At 41.5% G+C, this 25626-nt stretch overlaps 2 protein-coding genes across 4 annotated transcripts; one reads left to right on the forward strand and one right to left on the reverse strand.

Annotated features, from left to right (window-relative positions):
- Window positions 1-881: 881 nt before the first annotated feature.
- Window positions 882-12311, forward strand: nadkb (NAD kinase b). 2 transcript variants are annotated; one of them, XM_027290901.1, is made up of 12 exons: window positions 882-1056; window positions 2709-3002; window positions 3117-3200; window positions 3734-3863; window positions 5766-5874; window positions 6176-6261; window positions 6970-7072; window positions 7161-7369; window positions 9757-9856; window positions 9960-10117; window positions 11165-11247; window positions 11337-12311. In XM_027290901.1, exons 2-12 carry the CDS (start codon window positions 2710-2712, stop codon window positions 11494-11496), a joined length of 1515 nt encoding a protein of 504 aa, XP_027146702.1. In that variant the 5' UTR covers window positions 882-1056; window position 2709; the 3' UTR covers window positions 11497-12311. The 2 variants fall into 2 exon arrangements, with proteins under 2 accessions (XP_027146702.1, XP_027146704.1); XM_027290903.1 differs by lacking the exons at window positions 882-1056; window positions 2709-3002; window positions 3117-3200 and adding an exon at window positions 3309-3455.
- Window positions 12312-13303: 992 nt separating this feature from the next.
- On the reverse strand, window positions 13304-24315 carry sec62 (SEC62 homolog, preprotein translocation factor). 2 transcript variants are annotated; one of them, XM_010739982.3, is made up of 8 exons: window positions 24208-24315; window positions 20210-20318; window positions 19254-19359; window positions 18701-18932; window positions 18127-18222; window positions 17804-17864; window positions 17566-17685; window positions 13304-16117 (listed from the first exon to the last, which is right to left on the reverse strand). In XM_010739982.3, exons 1-8 carry the CDS (start codon window positions 24292-24294, stop codon window positions 15558-15560), a joined length of 1371 nt encoding a protein of 456 aa, XP_010738284.3. In that variant the 5' UTR covers window positions 24295-24315; the 3' UTR covers window positions 13304-15557. The 2 variants fall into 2 exon arrangements, with proteins under 2 accessions (XP_010738284.3, XP_027146046.1); XM_027290245.1 differs by lacking the exon at window positions 24208-24315 and adding an exon at window positions 24019-24178.
- Window positions 24316-25626: the final 1311 nt, after the last annotated feature.

Consider the following 25626-nt stretch of genomic DNA (forward strand, 5'->3'; position numbering starts at 1 on the left):
GCCGTTCCAGTTGGTTTGAGCTCAGTGGGACCATTGTTTGTTTTCCAACAGAACAACGACCCAAAACACACCTGCATCAGATAACCTGTCTGGACCTGTTGGACCACAGAGTGAAGGAGAAGCAGCCAACAAGTGCTCAGCATATATGGGAACTTATTCCAGGTGACAATCTCATAAATCACAGAAGAAGAAGAAGAAGAAACATATTCTGTTGTTTACTACATGGTTTCATGTGTGTTATTTTATAGTTGTGATGTCTTTGGTGTTAATCTACAGTGTAGAAAATAATAAAAATAAATTGTATGAGGTTTATCCAAACTTTTGACTGGTATCGTATGGTATTTGTACTATTATTCTCATATTTGTATGTATTATTGTATCAATAATCTTGGATCTTGTATTATGTGACTTGATTTGATATTGGTATGTTGAAATACCAATAAATATTTGGGCGAAAGTATCTCAGTCCATAGGGACTTGGCTTGGGAACCGGAGGGTGGCTGGACCAAAATATGGAAAGTGGACTGGTAGCTAGAGAGGTGCCAGCTCACTTCCTGGGCACTGCCTAAGTGCCCGTGAACAAGGCAGGGCATGTGTATTTGGGGTTAAAAAATTCATGTAAATAAAAAAACTGAGTGAAAAAAAGAATTTCCCCGTCTCCTCTCTTCTTCTTCTTAAACAGCATTTGGGAAAAAAAAGATAGCTGCCATTTTATTTGGTGAATTGATTATAATTAAACACTGTTTATGATTAAAAAACGTAAAAGAGTAAAAGAAAAATCTAATCTATTACTGTGTTGTAATCCTGTCTGACCACACGTGGCGCTGTTGCGTTCACTGACCACAGAGTCCCGCTCACCGTGATGTCCCTGAACGCGTCCCTTTAGGAAACGTCACTTCCGCCGGTCGTCACGCTCTTCAGTAGTATGTTAGCTTCTGTAGAGTTTGCCGGCTCTGCTGTCTGTCTTCAAACACACACTCAGTCTGGCTTTTAAACTCGATGAACACCTCTGATGAAGTAGTATCGATATGAGCCCGAGTTCCTCTCTCTGACACAGTAAGTCAGGCTTCATTTCGTCTCAGAGCCTCACGTCGGTTAGCCACTTCAGCTAATCGCTAGGGTAACTGTTGGCTGTCAACGGTCCAACGGTCGTTTAACGGCTGTGACTGACGGCGGCAACTTCTGACCGTTATTCTGCCGTTTTTGTTTTTTTGTGTCCGTTAGCTGCTCAGAGACGAGAAAGGTCAATATTTAAATGATAAAATAAAAAATAAAACACAAATTTAACTTTAATATGCCCTTAATTATGATTAATAGTGTAAAGAAAGTTGGCGTGTTGTTTTGTTTGTTGTAGGACTTAAACTAATACACACATTAAAGGTCCAGTGTCTAACTTTTTAAAGGTATCTATTGACAGAAATTAAATATAATATTCATAATTATGTTTTCATTTGGATTTTAATCACCTGGAAATAATTAGCTTTGTTTATTTTACCTCAGAATGAGACTTTAATATCTACAGAGGGAGCGGGTCCACTTACACCAAGTCCACCATGTTTCTACAGCAGCCTATAAGGGACAAACCAAACGCTTTTTTGTTTCTACAGCAGCCTATAAGGGACAAACCAAACGCTTTTTTTGTGTGTTTAAGATAGATAGATAGATAGATAGATAGATAGATAGATAGATAGATAGATAGATAGATAGATACTTTATTGATACCGAAAGAAATTCAAGCATCCAAATATACATTGAACCTACATTAGAATGAACCTATAACACAGTATCCATATGTTTCAAATTAACCTGAGATGGATCTAAGTTTAAATATGTACAAAGAACCTAAACATTTGTAGCAAAATTAAACATTTTCTTTCCATCAGTTTCTCCTTCATGCTTGAAACAAGAGAGGGGGAGGTGAGGGGTATTCAGTCAGTTGCCATTTGCAACTTTTACCACTAAATTGTGCCACACATTCTACACGCTAAACCTTTTTTTAATAAATAATTTCTTCTAGGTTAAACATTCACTCATAAACCCCTGTCAAAAAAGCCAAACTGATAGACACTCCATCCAACATCCAGCTTTAAATGAAGTCTAAAGCTAAGTAACACAAACAAAACTTTATTTGAAATAAAAAAAAGACTATATTTCTTTATTCATATTATTATATTACTGTGAATTCCTTCATTTCATTTGAGATAACACTAGAAATGGTAAAATTTCTGTCTTGTTTAGGGATGCAGCTGAGTATATTTATGGTCAGTTTCTGTTAGTTTATTGATAGATTTTAGCTTCATTAATGACTTAAAACATCCATCCATTGGCTATAACTGCGTATCCTCATCCGGGTCACGGAGGGGCTGTAGCCTATCCCAGCTGATTTAGGGCGAGGGGCGGGGTACACCTTGGACAAGTCGCCAGCTCATCACAGGGCACATAGAGACAAACAATCATTCACACTCACATTGACGCCTACGGGCGATTTAGAGTCACCGCCCGAAGCCAGAGTACCCAGAGAGAACCTACAGTAAGAACATACAAACAGCCGAGGTTCGAACCAGGCTGTGAGGCGACACTACCATGCCGCCTCTGACTTAAAACTCAGAGAGACTTGTTGGCGCTATTCTGACAACAAACTACTCAAGTAATCCGGTCATTTTTTTAACATCTCATAAAACAAATGTTTCTGTGTTTCCTGTTTGCAGAATGGAGAATTCAGACACCAGTCCATCATCAGGGTCCCTGGCAGTGCCCGACAGAGGCATGGTGCGACCTTCAGCCCCCTCTGGTCAGATGTCGGAGTCAGCGAGGCCCTCCAAGCACAGGGAGCACCTGTCCAAGTCACCAAGGAGACGGCGAAAGGGGACGAAGTCGCAGCGACGGGGGGGTTGTCATGAACAGCTGCTGTGGGAGATCGAGCGGCGGAGGTTGCCAGGCCAACACGAGCACTTGGAGCCCTCTGGCTCAGCGAGCGACACAGCGGAAAGCTCTCCTAAGAGGTTTGCGCTGCAGGTTGCCAGCTGGTCCACCATGCCACTGGCACCACTTTGTTGCCCCGGACATGAGGTGATGGTGCCTTGACTTGTCCTCCTCTTTTTTTCCCCTCCTCACAGGAGAGCCCACTTTCTACATGGACCATATCCAGCCACTCACTTCGGACCCAAAGCCTGTATTCTTCCCAACCCAACTTCAGTCATGTAAGCATGAGGGTGCTGAATGAGTTGAACTTTGTGTGTGTTCGTTGAGGGCGTTGACACAGAAAAGCTTGTGTAACCATTGTGAGATAAGATAAAAAAAATGAGAATGCTGTGATTGGATGTTACATGACCTGAGGATGGCGAGCAGAGTAGACCACAGATGGTTATTGTAACCTGCTCTCAAGAGTTGGATACATGCGAAATTATCTGCACAATGCCCGTCATCCGCCACACAAAGGAGGGGAGAGAGAAACGGTAAAAAAAGAGACAGAAGTTATTTTTTCATGTTCGAAATTTGGACCTTCCTCCTACATCATAACAGTTAATGAATGACTAACTCTGTGGGTACAATGTAGATTTATTTTTACTTAATTCAGAAGATGAGGTAAGACATGGCAGCATTTGACTTTAAACTTAAACTAAACTGAAGTTGGAAGACTGTGATCGTATCGTCTGTTTTTATTTGTTATGTCATTTATTATGGAGAGGTGTGTGTAAAATATGTGTGTTTATTCGTTGTCTACGTGTCCCAGGCACATTCAGGATCCAGCCAGCCAGCGGCTCACCTGGAACAAACCTCCCGTCAACGTGCTCGTCATCAGGAAAATCAGAGACGAAAGCCTCGTTGAGCCTTTCAAGGAGCTCTGCAGGTTTCTAGTGGAGGTACATGATCACACAGTACTATGTTTGCTGTCATGTATGTTCCTATGATTGAAGAGGGGGACTGAAACAAAACCGAAAACAGATTCTGATTCTGTCAGACAAATCTGTATTTCTTTGTATTTCTGTATTTCTTTACAGAGGTGTGATCACATACAGTACAGAAGTGAATTTTCAATTAAAGATTAATAATATAAAATGTCCTCAGTCTGATTAATCAGCACGCAAAGGGTGGAGAGTCTGCAGGTCTTGACAATAATGTTTGTTATCAAATGTTTGCAGGCTGTCTGGAGACATTATCATCTAAAAGTAGCTCTGGACTGTGCCTAAAGGAGGTTGTTTAATCATTGAAGCAAACATTGTCGCTACTGCAAGCTACAGTAGCGTACTGTAGGAAGTCTATTTTCTCATGATGAGGAAGTTCTCACAAAAACTTAACATATATAGGTCACAGTGTCTCTAAAGGTTTCCCATTATACTTTCATTCTTTGGTTTGGCCGTGAAAGAGGTATTAACCTGTGTTTTATGTTGTATTAAAAGAGTCTTAAATTTAATCACCACCTCTACCTGCTGCCCTATTTTCGTCTCATTTGAGAACTTTTTCCTGGGAAAGGCAAATGGTGGCAACATTTGCATTTTGTTTTTCTCAGTAAAAATGTAAAAATCGTTGTTTTTCCAGTCTTAGTCTGCACGTATTCAAATGATTGTGTGATCACAGGTTTCAGTTTTGTGTAGTTTCACCAGTGGGGTGACTTTTGTTTGAATTTAGAGATTAGATTAGTCAATTTCATCGATTTTGCCCTTGGCCTCTAGTGAACTAAACCTATGCTCATGTTGCATGCTTGTGTGTTACCCCCTCACTAAGATCACCTACATAAACCCGGGTGTGTATTTTGTTAGAAACTTGATGGTTGGTAAGAAAGGCTGCATGGTAAGACGCTTCAAAGTGGATTTATCAGACACGAAGTGGAAAGGAAAAAACGCTCTGGTGTCAGTTAATCTATCTGGTCTCACCAGACGTGGAGCAGAATAAACTTGCAGCGATGTTTTCGACTATTTTCTGCCACAAGTGAAATTCTCAAAGAAACCCAGAAATGATGTAGATGGCCATATCTACATGTATACACCCTATTAATGATCAAATTTACATCTGTTGCGAGGTTAGTAGATGAGAAGATGAATTTTCTGTAAAGTGAAATGAATTCTACTCGATTTGGCGTACCCAATGTCTTGCCCAATGTCAGCTGACATTGGTTCCAGCCCCCCGTGATCATGATAAGGACAAGCGGTTATGGAAAATGGATGTATGGATTTCCACTGTTACTTACGGCTGTGGCAAAATCAAGGTTATGTTTAGAGGAAAACTGGAGTTAGTTTGCCAGAGACCAGTGCTCAGCTCTGCTGAGACAACAGAGGAAAAATCAGCAGTGGTGAGAGCAATCAACAAAGAAGTGTCCCATAAACACTGTACTGAACCTGAGACACTTCATCATGAACCCTGCGTCATTACGACAGGAGGAATAAAACTGCAGTTAAATGTTTCAACATTGGGACTAATTATGTGACTGTTTATACGCCGTCCGGGAAATATTTGTTCCAAAGAACAGAGCGTACACTGACACATCTGAGGTACAGGAAAACAACAAGTCTGACAAAAAGAATCCAGGAAACGAAGCAGACATGTAGGTCAGAGGTACAGTCTGGTCTCATGCAGTTACGACACCTTTCAGCCACATGTTTCCAAAACAAGCTGCGCTTTGTACAACAAGAACTCATGTATTTGCATTCGACTCAGACGCCGTCATTTTTGAACGACATGTTTGGCAGACGTTCAACTTCATTTCAGTACTTTTGTGTGTTTTGGTGTTTTGGCTGTTGTCACTAAAGCATGTCTTTGTGTCTCAGGAGAAACAGATGATGGTGTATGTGGAGCGCAGGGTAGCAGATGATGCTACGCTGTCAAAGGACGAGGCGTTCGGCTCCATTCGCAATCAGCTCTGCACCTTCAGAGAGGGTGAGACCACCGTCTCCCACCACCTGTCACACAATAAATCACACAATAATGACAGTAAAACTATGAACTATGACGTTACAGCTGTAAAATGTGAAACATAAAACACTTTATGAGGAAGAATTTGCTAAATAACCTGTAACAAATACTGTCTAGACACATCTTGGTAATGGTTTTTTAGATAAAACTATATTTATCTGGTTAATTAATTAAATTAGCATTTAATTAATTTAAATCCCTATGGAGGGACTTGGTGGACTCTCAAAATGAAAACATTATATTGACAATGACATTGTTTTTGCAGGTTATGATGACATCTCTGACTGCATAGACCTGATCATCTGTCTGGGAGGAGATGGGACTCTTCTTTACGCCTCCTCTCTCTTCCAGGTAATCACACTTTGATTGTTTCATCTCTACAGGCAAGATGAAGTCCGACATCTTCGCATTATATGTACAGTTACTTTGAAAAGGTAAACTACATTATGTTTCAGTATTTATTCCTTCAAATGAAAGAAAATGTCATCCAGATCATCTTTCTTTGAGTTAAATCTGGGGCAACTGGACTTGGTTGGCTGAATACCGGGGAAAAACCCACTTAGTCAGAACTAAAGAAGCTCTTGGATGAGAGGTCAAACCTCTTCATGGATCTAGCTTCAGATTAATTGTTATTCTACCTTAACTTGGGACTTTAGTAAACTCTACAAATCTGTGATCAACATGGATTATATTCTATGTTTGTCTTTACTTTACAAAGGTTTCCTTCTCTAAGTTGATCTACTTACTGAGATCACTGCAAAAACAAAAAGTAAAAATGCTGCAACTAATATGAATATTTTCCACCTTATGTCACACAGATAAACAACATAAAAGCTGCGGTTAAGAAGATTTAGAAAATTCAAAACTGCACTTTTTGTCTTATTCTTAAATGAGTCTCTAATGTGTTTAGAAGCTTGTGTATGAGTGTCCTGATATTTAGTTTACTGTATAAATGCTCATGAAGGTCTATTACCAAATGTATACAGTGTTGTTATGTACTTTATGTAAACAGAGGAGTCCCACTGATTTTAACGTCCGCTCTGTTTTTCCTCTCTGCAGGGCAGCGTTCCTCCGGTCATGGCGTTTCACCTCGGCTCTCTGGGTTTCCTCACGCCTTTCAAATTTGAGTCATACAAGACTGAAGTAGCCAAAGTGTTTGAAGGTATTCTTCATGTGAAACATCGGTCAAATGTTAACTTATTTGTGTGTGTGAATGTGAACTCATTCTGTGTCTTTATGCTGGTTTTCAGGAAACGCAGCCATCACTCTGCGCAGTCGTCTGAAGGTGAAGGTGGTGAAGGACATGCTACAGAGAGCAGGCCAGGAGCTGCACAGCCGAGAGACGACGCAGCAGCAGCAGCAACAACAACAACAACAACAGCAACAGCAGGAGCACAACGGACTCCTGCCTCACGGACACACCAACAGTGAAGCTGGCAAGGTCACCCTGCAGCTACAGGTGAGGACTGAAGAGGTGTCATCAGATAATCTTCTGGTGTGTTTTCTGGTCTAACAGTTTAGAGGACACAAATAGCAAAGGAAGCAGATTGCAGACGCTTTTCACTGCAGGGACTTTTTACAGGAGCTCTGGAACCATTTCAGGAACATGGAGGCTTTACCTGCATTTCATCCAGACGACTGAACTTTGTTAATTGCAGAAACAACAGCAAACTCACGGCAGATGCAACTTTATTTACACACACAGGAAGTACCGGCTGGGACTAGAGAGTCGGACATGTCTAATGAAGCGACCAGTAAAGAAAGCAAGATAAAGAGAGAGTATAAACAAGAGCATGAGTGTGAGAGAGACGTAAACGAGCGTTTAATCTGCAGATTGTTTCATTGCAGAGAGTCACGTAGCAGATTGTCTGCTTTGATGATTATCAGCGTCACATCAGCGGTTAATGCAAACAACAACACGATCTTCGTGGGAGAAAATCATGTCTCACACGTTGTCATCTTTTAATCAGTCATCCTCAGATGAAGTGGAAACACAAACAGAAGATGTTTAACGGAGGACTTTTGCCTTCCACTTGAGTTCTTCTGGGTGCACACTTCATGGAAAAGAGGCTTGTTTGATTGCATTTCATCCTCTTTACGTATTCCTGATCACACCCCTATAATGATGCTGAGAACCCGAAGACGATGGAGGCTTACTCTGTGTGTGTGTGTTTCCTTTGAATCCTGTTTTTGTGTGTGTGTGTGCGTAACATTCGTACACGACTACAGGTCAGTGAGTGAGCCCGGTTTCCATGGGGACAGTCATAATAAAGCTGCTAGGCGCATATATGGGAGGGAAAAAAAAGTCGGATGTTGTGAAGTTCTTTGGAGCCAGTTGTCATGGAGACCGTGGCGTCAACAGTTGCAGTCCACGCCGAATGGATATTTAATGAGCTCTGACGCTCTCGGTCTGACACACTGTGTAACTAAACAACATGCCTCACTGCTGCAGTCACACACACAGACAGACAGTGATGGATCGTTGTGGTCTCTCTGAACCTGAGTTTGACCTCACATAACATCACGTCTGCTGTATCCAACAGGATGTTTGCTCGGGCTGACGTCAGTTCATCTCCCAGACATCAGCGCTGCGGCGCTCTGTGTGAGACTGACTCGAGCGTGGAACATGATTTGTATGCTGCCTGTCCGCTCACCAGCATTTCTCTCTCTCTCTCTCTTGCTTGTATTTTCCTCTGTGACGTGAGATTGTACTGCACTGTGACCACGCGTCTGTTTCCTGGCTGATTTATTGTTTTGATTGAGCGCATCGATTACATTTATGTTTCATATTTTCTGTCTGTTTGACGACTATTGTGCTCCGTGCCATATGGGAATATGAGCAATTATTTAGTCTCTATCATCTCCGCCAAAGAGGCCGTGTTTGGAGATGTCTCAAGAATTACGTAACAGGTATTAAGTGCAGATTTAGGACACGAGCCAGTGACGAGCTGATGTTTTTTTTTGTTGTGGATAGAGCCACCGTGTGGTCATTTATGAAGCACTTTACATTTACAGATTCATTCACTGGTTCAGGATCAGGATACATGAACTACTACTTCTATATATCTTTGATTAAGAACATATTTAACTGACTCTGGAAAAGAGTTTATTAAATATTGTTTATTTAATCTGTCACTCAATCACGTGTTCTGTATGTAGATGCACATAAACACATCATTCATGGCATTTATAGATGGCACCACGGTAACATGAGTACTTTAAGTCAAAGAGGATTTAAGTGGCCTCTGTGGCTCAGGATGTAGAGCTTCCATTAATCCCAGGGTTGCTGGGTCGACCCCAGGCTCCTTCTGTTCGTGTATCGGGGGTCGTCGAGCGAGATGCTGAACCCCAAGAACACAAAGCAGCCTCCTTGCACGGATTAAAGTTGGATGTGGCATGTGGGGGGAGCTCTAAATCCAGTGTAACCGTATCGTCCGTGGCATGTTATCTGTGAAGAATGCCGTCCTGTAGTGTTCTGGTGAGCGTGAATGGGTGCCAGTGAAATCCATTCACTACGTTCATGTTTCACTTTTTTGACTCTCTAAATAAAAACAATTGAAATGTCAACTTAAAAGATTTTGCAGCCTTGGTGAAGTTATCGTCTGTTATCACCAGACTAATTCAAAAATACAATTTGGTCTAGAACTTCTCGGTTCATTTCAGATTTTAAACAGGTGTAAGCAACAGGGGCCGACCAATCAAAGCAATGAAACGTGACGTAGTGCTGCGCTAAAGTATACTTCACTATAATGAGGTCTGATCTTCATGAGCCCGCTGGTTGGTGACTGGAGTAATGTGCTCTCTGAGCGTCTTCTAATCTTAACTTTCACACGTGTTTGCGTACAGGTGTTGAACGAGGTGGTGGTGGACCGAGGCCCGTCCTCCTACCTGTCCAATGTGGACTTGTACCTCGATGGGCGACTCATCACCTCAGTCCAGGGAGACGGTAAATCAAACACTCGGCTTCACTTGACTTCGTGTTTCTTCTCAAATTGCTTTAGCAGATCGAGTAAATTAAAGTCCCTCCTCTCCCTCTCCTTCTCCTCCAGGTGTGATTGTGTCCACACCGACAGGCAGCACGGCGTACGCGGCCGCAGCAGGAGCCTCCATGATTCACCCCAACGTACCTGCCATCATGGTCACCCCCATCTGCCCACACTCCCTGTCCTTCAGGCCCATCGTGGTGCCTGCTGGGGTGGAGCTCATGGTAAGAGTGAAGGAGAGGAGGCTGGATGAACCATCACAAGCTTATTTAGGCCATCCCTTATTTGGTGTGTTGTGACTGTGAAGGCCACATCATATGTTTTGCATCATTTTTTTAGACTAATTGAATCCTTTAGTGTCTCCTCATGTCCTCGAGAGAAGTATCTCTATCTCCTACTCTAACATGGACAACAGTAATCTCATACACACTTGGCTTAAGCTTAAAAAAGGTGCTTCTAGTTATCAGGAGCATTGCTGTTTCTTTCATGTCACGGTTGTTGTTTGAAGTTTCTGTCAGTCCCTGTTAATGTTTGTTTATTCCTCTGAATATTCATGGTCTGTGCTCTCACATCGATGGTACCTATCTGTACACGAGCAGAGGATCAACAAGTTACCGTACTAAGCCACAGACTTAAATATCTCAACAATCATTGATTTAAGTCTTGATCATCCTTTCTTTTACTTTTTATCATCTGTGTTTATTCACCTCATAGCTTTTAATTTACTTTGAATTGGTTTTATTTCTCTCGAGAACGACTAGGTGGATAGTCTTCACTTTGGTGGTGATCTCGTAGCTTTTAATGTAGCACCATCATCAGGTCAAAAGTTTAATCACCAAGTTGGTTTATGACTCCCATCAGTGATGCGCGGGTCCATGTTTGCTCGACTTGCACCGACCGACGTTTTAAACTAACCCGCCCGAACTTAGACCGCAGCAAATAATTGTGAAATATTGTACCCAACCCGCTTCCTGACCCGCATTTTAAAAAGTAGTCTGTACTTTCTCTGCCTCCTGTAGAGCTGGTGGCATCTTCGCACCAGTTATTCAGCCAATAAAGTCTGTGTATTTCACAGAAAATTTTGTCTACTACATAAATTACAAAACTTTACTCGGCCAACCGCGACCTGAATATCATTAAAAATATTGTTTGGTGACTCGTGACTGCGGGCGACCCGCTCAATTTGGATCAACCCGCTCATCACTGACTCCCATCAGTCACTGCTGTAGCATGTCATTGTCATGTTGACTCCTGTTCTCCCTCCAAAACAGATCACCTTGTCTCCTGATGCCAGGAACACCGCCTGGGTGTCATTTGATGGCAGGAAGAGACAGGAGATCCAATATGGAGACTGGTAACGTTCATTAACCGTCATCATCAGCTGCCATTTCACTCTTCAGAATCCTGTCCGTTAATTTAGGATCGATTTTTTTCTCCCAACAGCATCAAGATCACTACGTCCTGTTACCCGGTCCCCTCCATCTGTTGCCACGACCTGGTGTACGACTGGTTCGAGAGCCTCGCTCAGTGTTTGCACTGGAACGTACGCAAGAGGCAGGAGCGACTGGCCGACGTCTCCGACTCGTCAGACACAGAGAACTGAATCATCGAAGGTTTTTACTGGCCTGTGTTCAGTCGGCGCTCTCCGCAGCGAGGGGGGTGTGCGTCACCCCGCACACATTTTCACGGCTGAAACTCTGAACTGTGTGAGAGGGAGCATGTTTGTCAGCAGCCAAAGTAGTTACATTAGTCCTATGAATAGCATGTTCGATGAAGCATACTGTGTATACGGTGTTTTCTACAGAGTCACACGTGTGAGTGAGCGTTACATTCCAGCACAGTCTGTAATTTATCTGTAGCTTACAGGGAGAAAGCATGATTCTCACCTAGAAATGACAAAACACTACTGCAGTTACTTAAAATTGTGACAATATATAAATAATCTGTCGTGTTTGGATGTGATGATCAGTGTGTGAACTCTCAGTCAGACACTCGAGGAGGGTGTAGATAGAAAAACAAAGATAAATTAGGAACTATGAATGTAAATGTGTACATACAGGATTCTAAGATAAATTTATTTAACGTAGTGTTTATGTGATATTTATATATTTTCCAAGATGGGAGCTTAAAAAGACTGAATTTATATTTCTGATTTAGCTTCTTGTGTTCTGTACAAACATATCGTCCGATCCAGAGCCGACTGTCTGCGCGTCCGAACAGCAGCTGTGAAGGATTCTTTTCATTTCTTCAGTTGCTTTGATAACTTTTCTGCACAAGTTAAATATATGAAGTCAGATAGCATGTCGTAGAACAAAAGAAAACTAGGATTCATTTGTTGTTTTTCATGATAATGAAACTGTGAAACTGTCAAAGTCTGGAGATAAAAATAAAGTTTAAACACTGGCAAACTTTGTTTGATCTGATCTTTGTGTGAATCCAAACTTTACAAATCATCCCAATCATTTTTTATTTGAGCATATAAAAATAGAATTTAAGTTCAAAACAGTCTATTTAAATCTGGAGTTTTTAAATCAAACGTTTTCAGATTCTTGGAGTAGGTACGCTGCAACTAAAGCGCTGCCTCTGAGAAAGAAAATACACGAGATGTAAGTGAAACCTTTATTATTTCAGTTAAATTTAAATAAATGTATTATTTAAAACTTTACACTGATCATACACTGAGTAAGTTTATCAGGCATAAAATAGTTTCTAGTTTATTAGGTACACGAAAACAACCGTGTTTCAGCCCTTCATACAAGTCGTTAGTTACTCATCAGCACTTCTTATAGAAATTCTACATTTACTTTGCTTAGATATGAACTGTTTTAACGCCTTTCACTTACATTAATGTTGTTGAAATGCCTGAAGTCAGTTGGTAGTTAGTGCTCGAACAGGATTTGATTATTAGATTAAACAGTTAAACCTACAGTATCTATGAGTCAGTGTTTTATGTCCATTGCACGTATGTCCGTCCTGGGAGAGGGATCCCTCCTCTGTGGCTCTTCCTTACTCCTCACTCGAACCGAGGGTCTAAGGACAGAGGGTGTCACTCCCTGTACAGATTGTAAAGCCCTCTGAGGCAAATGTATTTTGTGACTTTGGGCTATACAAATAAAATTGATTTATTTATGTTTTGTCCCACCAAAGAATAAGAACAATGTCAAAACAGAAGATATATATATCACAGGAAAATATGACAGTACTTGTGTGCTTTCTATAGTTTTATTGCAATGATAAGATACAGATATATTTCCAGACATCCAGTTTTATTAAATTATACTCCAATATTGCATTAAACAGTCTTCAGAATGACATTGATCCAAATGTGGACAACTAGGCGATCAAAAGACATGGTTGGGTTTTTTTGTTTGTTTTGTTTTTTTTGACCAGTGAGATCAAACATGGATGTCTTTTTTTTACAATTTCACTTTTTATTTCCACCAGAAATGTGCAATGAGAAGCAGCAGCTAAAGAGTAATAATACTACAATATACAACAGACCGATACTGTGCAACAGTCAAGAACAACTGGGAGAATAACCTTTTTTTGATTTTTATTTTTATTCTCTTTTGTGAAATGCCAATATTGAAAAGTACAGCGACTGGCAACTCAGGACACAGAGATGCACTTTGCCCGTTTTGGGGGATGAAAACAAAACATTTTGAAAAAAAAAAGAAGAAAGAGGAGAAACGACGTGTTTGAGTTACAAAGTCAAAGAGCTACAAACCTCAGTGGGATCACAAACTACTAAATACAGTCTAAGTTGAGGACGAAACAAATGGACAGAAAATCTGCGGGAACTCAAACATCATCTCATCGAGGACCGGCGGGTTAGCCGTCAGCGTTTTTTATACGCTCGGGTTAATGACAGAGAGAGAGACCAACCGGATCACACATCCAATGTTAAAGATAAAACACAGAAATAACGCTGATATCTAACAAACTCCCACTGCTCTCTAATCGCAGATGTTAACTTTAAATAACGAGTACACTCTTGATGATCGTATAAAAAAAAAAGAGCATTACAAACACTCGGAATAATAAAAATTAGACCTCCTAATACAAAAGAAAAGAAGGGGAGGGAAAAAGAAGAAGAAGCTGTTTTATAGTTTTAGACTGTACGTATATATCTGATATATCAATAGAATCCATATATAAATGATACATTTATATCTTTTATACTTAAATATAATCCTCGCTATGACTAAAAAGAGCATCTAAAGACATTTCTAGCCAGAAGAAGATGTGAAGGAACAGCTTGGACCTCGGCCGCCAGTCACTGGACTGGAAATGAAACTTGTAGTCTGGTCAGCGGAGCCGACTAACTTATTGTTCAGACTAGACGGAAACTGGTTTGGATGGGAGTCTAGTGCGAACACCTTTGTATTATCATTTTTTTAAAACGGTTTCATTGAGAAAAAAAAAAAAAAAAAAAAAGAAATCTTCAGTTTTAGCTACACACTAACAATGTTGTGCTGTGCTTCTTTGTTTTTTTTTTTCCTTTTCTTTTTTTGAATATTTCATTCCAAAGATGTGAAAGAAGAGTTTGACACCGCAGTTACAAAACGAACGCCCCCTCGCTCTCGACTCTCCCCGCGTCGAATCAGCATGCATAACATCGCGTTAGTCGTGTTTGGCACTAGAGTTTTGAACTTTAACGTCTGGTTCTGTTTGAAAATCAGTGAACATCTTTCTATTTTTTTTTAGTTGTACAACAAACCGCTGCGATCTTTTTTTAAAAAAGAAAATGAAGCACGTCAGCTGTGTCCCGGTCGCTCACGTTTACTCTTAAAAGATGAGTTCCACGTTAAACATGAACTACTTCAGACTGTGTGGAGGACTGCACGATGATCATCAGCCATTTATTTAAAAAAAAAAGAAAATAGTGAAAATGGCAAGTACCTCAAAGAGCCGTACTACTCCATCCAGCCACAAAGTGGTCGACTTTTAGGTTCCTTCGAGTAAACTACAGGATTTGGTCCGTCTGGCTTAGTTCAGGTTTCAGAGCTCGCTGCCTGAGAAAGAGATCAGACTTACTGGCATTGGACAGGATGTGAAGCTGCTGCTTCGCCAAAGAACCGGAGATTTCTACCGTGATTGTATCAACAACATGGAGCTCAAAGAAAAAAAAAGAAAAAAAAGCGGGGTGGTGAAGAAACTCGGCTCTTCTCCAACATCTGTATCTAAGATCAGGGTTTGACCTCAAATGTAACCGAAGACGGGGGGCGCATAAATAAAACACTTTGAGCTGAAATGACACAAAAAGTTACCTCATGACTCGAGAAATGTAAAAGAGATGAAAACCCTCCATCAGGGCTGCTGTTGTTGGTCTGATGGACTTTTGGTCGACACCTTCCTCAGGCAGGTTTTCACGTGAACATAAATAACATTTGGGTTTGGAGGAATCACATCCACCATAAGGCTTCTTTATTTTCTTTTAAATTTGTTTTTCCCCATCGTCGTAACCGTTGTCACCGCTGTGTCTATCCCGGTACTGGTCTATCGGTACTGTTTTTATAGTGGAAGATCTCAACGACAAGAGATGGAGCCTCTCCTCGGCCTCGGCGGGCTCAGAGAGAGAGGCTGGACTAGCAGGTCCTGGGATCACAGGAGGAAAGGAGGGAAGGACAGAGAGAAGTAGAGAGTGATGGGACTGTAAGAAGTTTATGTTTCAGCAGTCTGGGGTTTAGTCTCACTCCCACCCCCTTCTTTCCTCTCTTGCGTCTCCTCGTCTTCCTCCTCCTCCTCCTCCTCCTCCTCTTCCTCTTCCTCCTCTGTGTGCTGCTCCAGCTCCTCCCTGGTGATCATCTCAAAGTCGTTTCCGTTGCTGTGCTGCGAGCCTTCGTCCTCCCGCCGGTCGCTGTCTGTGTCCGAGTGGCGATCCGTTCCCTCCCCCTCTGCTTCTTTACTCTCCTCCGCCGCCGTCGTCGCCGCCTCCTTGCTCTCCTCGTCTTCCTCCTCGTCGTCGTCGTCGCCGTCCTTCTTCTCGCAGTCGGACTTCTCGTCGCTGTCTGACTTCTGGGCCTTGGCGGAGGAGCAGCCGTCCTTGTCGTCCGCCTTGTCCGAGCCCTTCTTGCTGCTGGCTCGTGGTCCTTTGTACTCGTGGGTGTAGAGCGGCCTGAACGAGTCGATGAAGCCCACGTCTGCCGTCAGGTTGGGGAGGAACCAGAAGTGATGACGGCCGCCGGTCACCAGCCAGATGATCAGGAAGAGGATGCAGCGGGCTGAGGAGAGAGGTGGAGGAAAAACATGAGCGCCATTCAAATCATCAGTGATCAGCTCAGCCTGTGACTGAACTCACAACACGACTGGATCTTTGTCTGTCTACTTTTGTTTTCATCCATGACTGTACTGGGATGCAGTATAGTTTCATTTGTAGTAATGTATATTTTGTGTTTTTTTGAGTGAACACAAGTTTGAGCTCTAGCTTTAGTTTAGTCAGAGAGCTTTTCATTGAATCTTCTGTGTAAAATCACGAATGCCTTTGAGTTCAGACTCTGAGCGTTCATCCTCAATGATTAATCGCCTCTCTCTCTACGACGTTTTTTCAAACGCGAATGTTCAGACGAGACTTTGTTTGAAGATCATCAAAACGCCGATCTTTGATATTTTTCTCGTGAACTGCAGGATATATTTCCTTCTGTAGAACAAATAAAACAAGAGAAGAAATTCACTCCGGTCTAAGTGGACATATGTAGACATTTTAAAGGGGTAACTTTGACACAAAAGACGAGAAAATAAGGCTGAAAAATACCAAAGTGATGAACAAGAAGAAGCTTTGAACGTGGTTCAGTACTGAGAGAGAGCCGCGGCAGTCAAACTGAATATGCTAAATGGACTGTACTTGTATAGCGCCTAACATCCATACACTGAAGTGCTCAGCAGTTTTAGGAGCTAACGATTCAGACACATTGACGTAGCGATGGCGCAGCCTTCAGGAACACTTCTGGGTTCAGCATCTTGCTCAAGGACACTTGCCGAGGATCGATCATCTAATTAGTGGATGAGCCGCTCCAGGCAAGGACAACTTCATCTTTATGAACGACTGTGCATCATCAAAACACGTCCATAAAAAAGTGCTTAGAAGAATTAAACTGTTTTTTTTCCGTTCTCTTGATCTACTGTGAGTCGGTGGAGGGGAAGTCATGGTAGTTATGAAATCTCGTCCTCTCGAGGTGAGAAGGAAGTCAACAGTGAGCACGTTGAGTGCAGTAACACAACGGCCGGAGTACAGAAAGTGCAGCTTAGTGTTACGTGAAAGATTTTCAGTGCTGTGGCTGAATATTTCGCTGATTTCGACGATGTGGATGACGACGTTTGCTCTGGACACTGGTTGATGTTTCTGTGGGTGATCCTCAGCTCACAGAGATGATTTCACAGACCGGATCAGGAGAAAGGTTCAGAAAACGTCTTAATATCTTTGTACAGTCCTTTCAATATCATCATCATCATCAGGCACACATAGTAACAACCTGAGCCGGTTAATGGCCAAAACAGGCACTTTTGATTGACGTATTTTGACAAAGATTATATCATAGCCTGGAACTAATTCAACACGTTGTCCCCATTTGTCACGAAGAGAGAAAAAAAGACAGATTCAGTCAAAGTATCTGAACTTGTGTCTGTCCTAACTTGCAAGTTATTGATGTGTTTTTTTTAACGAGGTACTTACCGACGGCAAGAAGCAGTATACTGGCCACGAAGCAGCCTGCAGCGACGCTTAGATAGTAAACTCCTACACGCATTTCAGCCGGCCACAGAGGGAACAGAGTGGCTGCTATCACTGCGATGACTGGAAGACACAACACACACACAAACACAGTTAAATTAGCTGCAGTCAGTTACAGAAAACTGTGCGTTCAGTTCTCGTTCGAATAAAGTCTCTTTATGGTTTTCAGTCGCTGACTCACCGAGGATCAGCCCCATGGCAAACGTCTTGAAATGGACAGGATCGTAAATCCACACGTACACCTGAAGAAGAGACACATTTTGGGTTTGGACGTTTGGACGTCTGAGCACGTCTCTGTTTTGGTCTCCACGTGACTTCAAATCCCACCAGGATTGTGTGAGAAGTTTTTTTGCCCACCAGACTTTATTTACTTTTCCAGATTCGGCCTTTTTTCTGGTTTATGTGCTTTTAAATATGTAATTATGCTAAACTGTTTCCCTCTTGGCTGTCTTTATGATCAGAATTTTACACAGGTTGTTTTATTTTGTGTCTTCACACACTGACCTCATTTCCGTCGAGGAACAGCTGATCTTCATGAGGCTCCAGCTTAAACTTCTTCTTCACCTCTTTCTTCTTCTTGGGGGTTCCTGGACTGTCATCCTGAATAAAACAAACAGATCTGGACTTAAAAATCACATTATCTGCATTTTATGGAGAGACAGTGCGACTTGTGTATTCGACAGACTATCTCACACTTACTGTGGGCTTTAACATTTTAACATCAGAGGAAAGTTTCTGCTTTCTTATCAAGAATTCGATGAGAAGATCGATGTCGCTCTCATGTCTGTACACTAAAACATGAAGCCACAGCCAGCTAACTTACTAACAGACATGTCACTGTGCACTTTAAACCTGTGCAGCAAAGTCAACATGGACACGTTTACTGTCAGGGTTAGAGGCCGATCACATCAGCAGCTCTGACTGCTCATAAAACAAACAGAGCTGAAATCAGTCAGACAGATCACACTATCCAAACAGCAAAAATCTGTCAAAGTTTTCGAGCTAAATGTAAATCTGAACCTCAGTATTTATGACTGATGACATGGTCTTATTAAAAACAATCGGAGGGGTCACGTACGCTCTTGTCTTTCTTGATTTCAGCGACCTCAGACTCTTTCTTCTTCTCCTTCTCCTTCTTTCCTTTTTTCTCCTCCTCTTTGCCGCTGTCAGCCTTGGCCTTCTCTTTCTCCTTCTCCTTGTCTTTCTTCTCGTCCTTCTCTTTCTCCTTCTCCTTCTCCTTCTTCGTGTCTTTCTCAGGCTTTTTCTTCATCACTTTGAGAGCTCGGTGGAAGAACTGCTTCTTCAGGAGTCTGTGGAGGAAAGAAGAGAACGACACTGATTTAATTTAAAATCCTGATTCTTGATCTGAATAAACAGACCTAAAGGTCATTTGAAGGATTTTAGCCTGAAATGCAAAAAGCCTCGCATTTGTTTAGTTAATCTCACTGGTTCCAACTTCTTCAATGGGAATATTTGCTGGTTTTCTTCATCTTCTACGATATTAAACTCAATATCTGGCAATTTAATGGCCGGCTGTCATTTTACAGACCTTGCTTTGGAATAAAATCCTTCATATGACAAATGTTTATTCATCTACGGCAACAGACGTGTGGCAGCATGACGCTGCTAACCTGTTGCAGTAATCCAACACAGACTCCCTGGTGGTGAACAGAGCCTCCTCTCCCTTCTTGGCTTTGGCCCACTTGGAGTCCAGCAGACAGTCCACCGCCTTGGAGGCTAAACGTAGGGACACAAAGACGGACATTAAAAACACTGCAGCGAGGTTATTACAGTTTTTATTCATCCAGTTTATTCTAACTCATTTAAAAACTGAATATCAGACAGAATAAAGGGATTTTTTTGTGTGCTAGTTTTAACTTTGAATCTGTAATAACTGATTTTTTTGGCCACTTGTGAGCAACCAAACAAGATACGAACACCACACTGACATTATCTTTTATTTGGAGACGAGTTTCAAATCGCTTGGTGAAGTTAAGTCTGAGATTAACTCTCCGTTAACTCAGCTCCTGGAGGAACTATCTGGCTCTTTAGCTGCTAGATGCTCCACTGTGTTGTATAGTCAGTCTCTCTGAGCTTTTCCACTGAAAACAGCTGCCTGCTGTTGTCATCTGGTGCATTCACTTTAATAAAGTCAACTCACCCCGCACTTTATTTGACAACAAGGGCAACAGATGAAACTTAAGTAATGACTACAGGCTGTAGACAGCTGCACAAATATTGTGGTGAGCAAATGTAAGGAATAGCAGCAGTCATACAATATTCGGACCAAACAGCATTTCCCAAAAGTGATTGTGCTGTGCCACAGACAAATGCAAATACTGAGTGGGAGGATCAGGTCAGCCAACAGGACTGAAGCGAAAACATTTGTTCACAGAGCAACTCTTCAGCAGCTTAGTCATGTGAAAAACACGACATGGCACTGCTTTCATTAACTGTTCAGTAATTAAATGTTCGGTAAACAAACAGAGGGCGGAGTTTGACAGTCATCTCCTGACTCGCTCTCCACCCGCCCCGGGTGTTTAGGTTGTTTCGCCCGTTTCCTCACATCCCACAGCTGAGCACTAACCGATAAAGTAGTCGACTCGGTGGCCCATCATGTTCGTGGACTTGGTGGGGCAGTTGAATCGGAGGTACTTTGCCACCGCCTTCTCCTCCTTGGTGGGCTCGCTCACCTCCTGCAGGACGCAGACAAACACAAAGATGATTAAAAAGGCACGTGAAAGCTGTTCCAGACGTCCTCACGGCTGCTGACACGGCGTTTTCGACCACTAACTGATCTGACAGCTGCATCTGGGCTCAGGATAATTAACCGAATTTATCAAAACACAGACGTTCAAGAGCTCTTACTGACCTAAATTAACTTATGTTGCAAATTCAACTAATTAAAGGAAACAGCTGCAGAATAGCTGCAACAGCAAGTGACAGCAGTTTGAAACCAACCAACCAGCTCAGAGATAGCTATATTTAATCACTCATAACTATACCTTAGTGCAGTATATTAATACTGTAAATATACATTTATATTTCATAGCATTTGTATCGAGGCTCTGCACTGTGTTACACTACAGAAGTGTGTCCTTTATTCGAGTATAAACAGGGACGTGAGGAGGAGGTGGGGAGTGATTTAAATCATTTGCAGTATATTTTTTTTTATCTCAAGAGAGACTGACACATGTATCATGTGTTCTTATTTGTTTTATGAGTCATTTTGGAAACTCTAAACTAGTAAACTGATTTTAAAAAACCTGATAGGAACAACTTCTTTCTGCCTAATCCAATGATGATCCAATTCCTTGAAGTGCTTCACTGTATTAATGCAACAATACAGTAAATCTAATATCACAATACAAAGGTCTGACTTATTGATTTACAAAAGCGCTTGCAACAACCAGAGATACCTCGGTATAAAATGTATAAAAGTCTCAGACGTGACAGAAACCTAGTTTTTAATTTTACCCAGTCAAGTTCACGCCACATTTAAACAGATCAATTATTAATCTAATAGCTGTATCTGCAGGGTGCTGCCATCTGTGGCTGTGAAAACATTATTCCTGTCTCACATAATCGACTATACATAAAACTCCAAAGTTCAGTTTTGAAGATCATATCTGAAAGGTAACCAAAACTATTCAAATCAGGTCGAAATGCCTGAATAAAAAGTACGGACAGCGCCGTACACTTTGTGTCTGTCTGTAGATGTTCATCCACGGCAATAATAAAAAAAATCATCGTCCTCCTCTCTCACAACATCTGCGGCGTCTGCCAGCAGCGCTAAATCACATACCAACACGGAGAGAGAGAGAACGATGGCATCAGCACGCAGAGACTGAGTGCTGCTTTATCCGGTCCAGCTGGCTCGGAGCAGCAACGTGAGGAAGACGAGGCCATCAAACAAGCCTTTGTTTAAAGATGCAGGTATCAGTCACACGGCTCGGTTACACGAGACCCCGACGCGGAAAGCCCCCCCCTGTCACCGTCTATATGATCTACCTGGGGTTTGAGATTAGCCACTCTGTTCTCGCCACGAAGGAAGCAGCTCTCGGGTTTTAGAAATGCTCCACACCAAGACAAAGTACTGGCTCTTTGTCTCATGTCTGCGGCTGTTTGGGGGTCGATGTTGTGTTTAAAGTGGAGGTTACACTGTCCGAAGTCAGCGTAGTTATTATATGATCAATACTTCTAAAGAACCTGGACTACACTTTGTTTAATTATAGATAATATGAAGGTTGTTGTACATGTTTGCAGTGGCTGTAGTTTCCTTGCTGTGGCGGTGGCCTCGTGCATAAAGGAGATAACAGTTTGTGTTGTTATGTAACTGAAGTTGCAACATTACGGTGTTAGGTGTAGGTTGTGTACGCCGTTATACTGTTTCTGATATTTACCCTCATTAAAGCAGTTCAAGCTGAACATGACGGCCTCCGTGAAGGTAGGACTTAATTCTCGCAGGCCTGTTTAATTACACGGCATTAGTCTTCTAGCTGTGCCAACCCTGAAATAATAACGTCTTGGCTTCACAAACCCGCGTCAGTCCTTAGATGCTGTGACGTAAGTCACAATCACAAAGGATTTCGAAGAATAAAAAGAGGAATTCGGTGTAGTGTAGAGTGGTGTAACAGACGAACCTCATTTGATTGTGGTTGGCGCATGAATGAGATAACAGGATGTGTCGTTAAAACGCAACCGAACGCAAACAGGCAAAGTGCCACAGTCAGTTTAACTCATGCAGAAGACCTGCAGGAGGTCATCAGACTGTTTCAGAGACGTGTTACGCAGAATTAAAGAGTGTGGCCGCTTGTGATGAGCCACGTCTTTGCCCTATTTCAGCAGAGACCGGCTTGCCAACACGAGCCACAGATCCGTGACGCTGTCCATTCTTCATACTGTGTCACATACACCGGGGAGGGTGTAACACAACAGAGGCTAATATTTAATCTCCATTGATTTGTAAAAGCTGTTTTAACAGGAACTGGAACGTTTTAACTGTCGTTACGGCGTGATTTATTGCATTACAGGGCATTAGTTTCAACGAGTATTCAAACACTTTCATTCATCTACAATTACAACACGACAACAAGAGTTCAGCTCGGCTTATCCCACAGGACCGCTTTGTGGGACACTAATGCTGGATCCCAAATCCATACTAGCAGTATACCTGCCACTGCGAACTACACATAACAAAAGACAGAGGGATATTTAATCTGGGTTATTTTTGTCCGGCTGAGAGCTGCAAGACCAAAAACACACTTTAAAATGACATTTTTATCTCTATGAATGGACATTTTTGATTATTTTATATCGAGTAGCCATGTTTTATGAGAAAATAAACTCTGATCAGTTAGTTTCAGGGTTCCCACACCTTTTTCATGAACAAATTCAAGCACTTTTCAAGCACCTTTCAAGCACCTTCAAGCACCTTCAAGCACCAGTTTTTCCATTTTTCCAGCACCTTTAAATAGGTAGCCTACTAGTTGTGTTTGCCATGATGGTCATGGGAAGCGCAGCGGTGCCACTGTATGGCATAATAATATGGGTCTAATTAGCATTATTTCATATGGTGGTAGATTGACTGTTTTGATTTTTAACTAATTGTGAATTGGCTTGTATTCTCAGCTTGTGAGCGGTGTATTGTGTAACTACCATAGCGCAATAACAGGGACAAATAGACATCACACAAATTTCAAGCATTTTCAAGCACTTCACAAAAAATTCAAGCAATTTCACAACCTTGAAAACACTGAATTGAAATTCAAGCATTTTCAAGGAATTCAAGCACCCGTGGGAACCCTGTAGTTTACAGGCTCATGTCTGAATATAACACACTCACACACTCATATACTTAAGTAAAATGATTTTTTTTTGCTCATCTGGATCACATGTGTGTGCAGCAATATGACCCAGCTGATCTTCTTCATCTGTTATTTCCAGGTCTGTGCAAACATCATCATCAGAAATGTTGATTTTTTATGAGTGATATTTAAAGTTGTCTCTCTTCAAACTGTTGCTTTACCTGAAATCACAGCCTCTGATCTTTAAAGCTCACCTGGGAGCCACGTCCTCCTCCTCCTCACCTGCACGTTAAGTCACGTGATAAAAGCCTCGTTAATTAAAACTCCCGCAGATTTGCCTCCTCACGTTATGTAAACACACGCACACTTAGAGCTGACGCAGCTTTTAGCCCGCAAACCGTTTCCAACCCGCCGGATCAATCAGAAGAAAAACCGGCTGCATGTGCGGGGACAGCTCACAGGCCGAGCTTTCTAACGCGCTGCGTGGACCGGCGGACCGGTGTTTGGAGCGCTAGTGGCGGGAAGGACAGTTCAGTTCAGCTCGGAGACGTCTCATCAAAAAACAAACACACAAAAAAAAACAACTAACGTTTGTTTTCGCTAGCCAGCTAATGCTAACCAGCGTTAGCCGTCATCTGCTTCATCTTAACGGCTCCTCGCGAGGACGCTGCCGTTAACAGACACGCGGCGGCAGGCGGTAAACCGGCGCCCGGTTTGTGTCCGCGGTGTTTTAAACCCGCACAGGCGGGTAACGGTGCGTGAGTTGAGGTGATGTTACCTGGATCCGTTTCTTGTGCCTCCTGCGCTCCGCCATGATCCTCCAACTCAGCTCCTCTCTGACGCGCGCGACGCTGCGCACGCGCATAGAGCGTGTGGTATCGCGAGACTAACGGCTGAAAAAAAAACAAACATTAATTCATTCATAAACATCTCGACGAATTATTACTATTAGACATAATCTGTCTAAGTTATGTCTCACAAGACTGTTTGGTCTAATGTTTTACATTTAATTAACAGTAAATAATAATTATTTTAACATTTAAAGTAAATAATAATAAATAATATAATAATTGTCTATACAAGTAGTTTAAACTTAGATAGATAGATAGTAGATAGAGGCAGACATACATTAGAATGAACCTATAACACAGGAGCCGTACGTTAAAATGAACCCGAGATAGATCTAAATTTATATATGCACAGAGAAATTAAACATTTGCAGAGGAATTCAAAATGTGCAAAAGGAGTTAAACTTTAAAAGTTAAACTCTAAACAACTCTGAATAGTTATTACTAATGCTAAAACTCCATAATACTAAATATAATCAACAAATAAATTATGTTGTATTATCATGGATAAAGAAAACAGTAATTTATAATGGCAAAACCTTTTATTTTATAGACCATTCATATGTCAATTATATGGCAAAACACTGTTTATTTTGATGACCAAAAACTTGTATTCATATTTTAAATTATGGAGGACACCAACCTTAAACGTGAACTCAACACTAATACTGATATCCTTTTACCATAATATTATAAAAAGTTGTGCCATATTTTTATAACGGTAACATTCTGGCAACAGTTTTTTGTGTGTCATATTTCATGGCAAAACCTTTATTTACAGTATAAGGCATTCTAAGGGAATTTATATAGAATAAAATAGTATTTTAAATGACAGACTGGTAATTGTACACTGTCATATTTAATGGCAAAATCTCAGTTATATGGCAAACGGTGTTCCTTTTGTTGAAAAACACCTACCTATCTACTCCTTTTGCTGTAATATTAGAAAAAGTTATATGGTATTTATTACAATAAAGTTCTGGCACACAGTTGCCACTATTTTTCTGTAAAAACAAGAAGTTATTATTGCTTTAGTTTACTATTTGTCTTGTTTTTTTGTAATGACCTGTCAGGATTCCATTGAAAATTGGATGACACGTTTAAAGATGTATGTGATTACATGTAATGTAAATAGGATAAATGATTTTGCTTCATTGTTCTTTAAAGACAGCAACAGTTTTCAGGACTTTAACCTATATTTTATCTTACAAATACTTCTCTCTCAAACATGACATGAAGACAGTACTGCATGTTCCTATGTAGAAAAACACTTTATTTACAATCCAACAAACGCAAAAAGGTATCAAACATCCAAATCCAAAACACTTTCATCATTTCATTATAAAACC

The sequence above is a fragment of the Larimichthys crocea genome, chromosome II (assembly GCF_000972845.2).
Source record: "Larimichthys crocea isolate SSNF chromosome II, L_crocea_2.0, whole genome shotgun sequence".
NCBI classification, from domain to species: Eukaryota; Metazoa; Chordata; class Actinopteri; family Sciaenidae; genus Larimichthys; species Larimichthys crocea.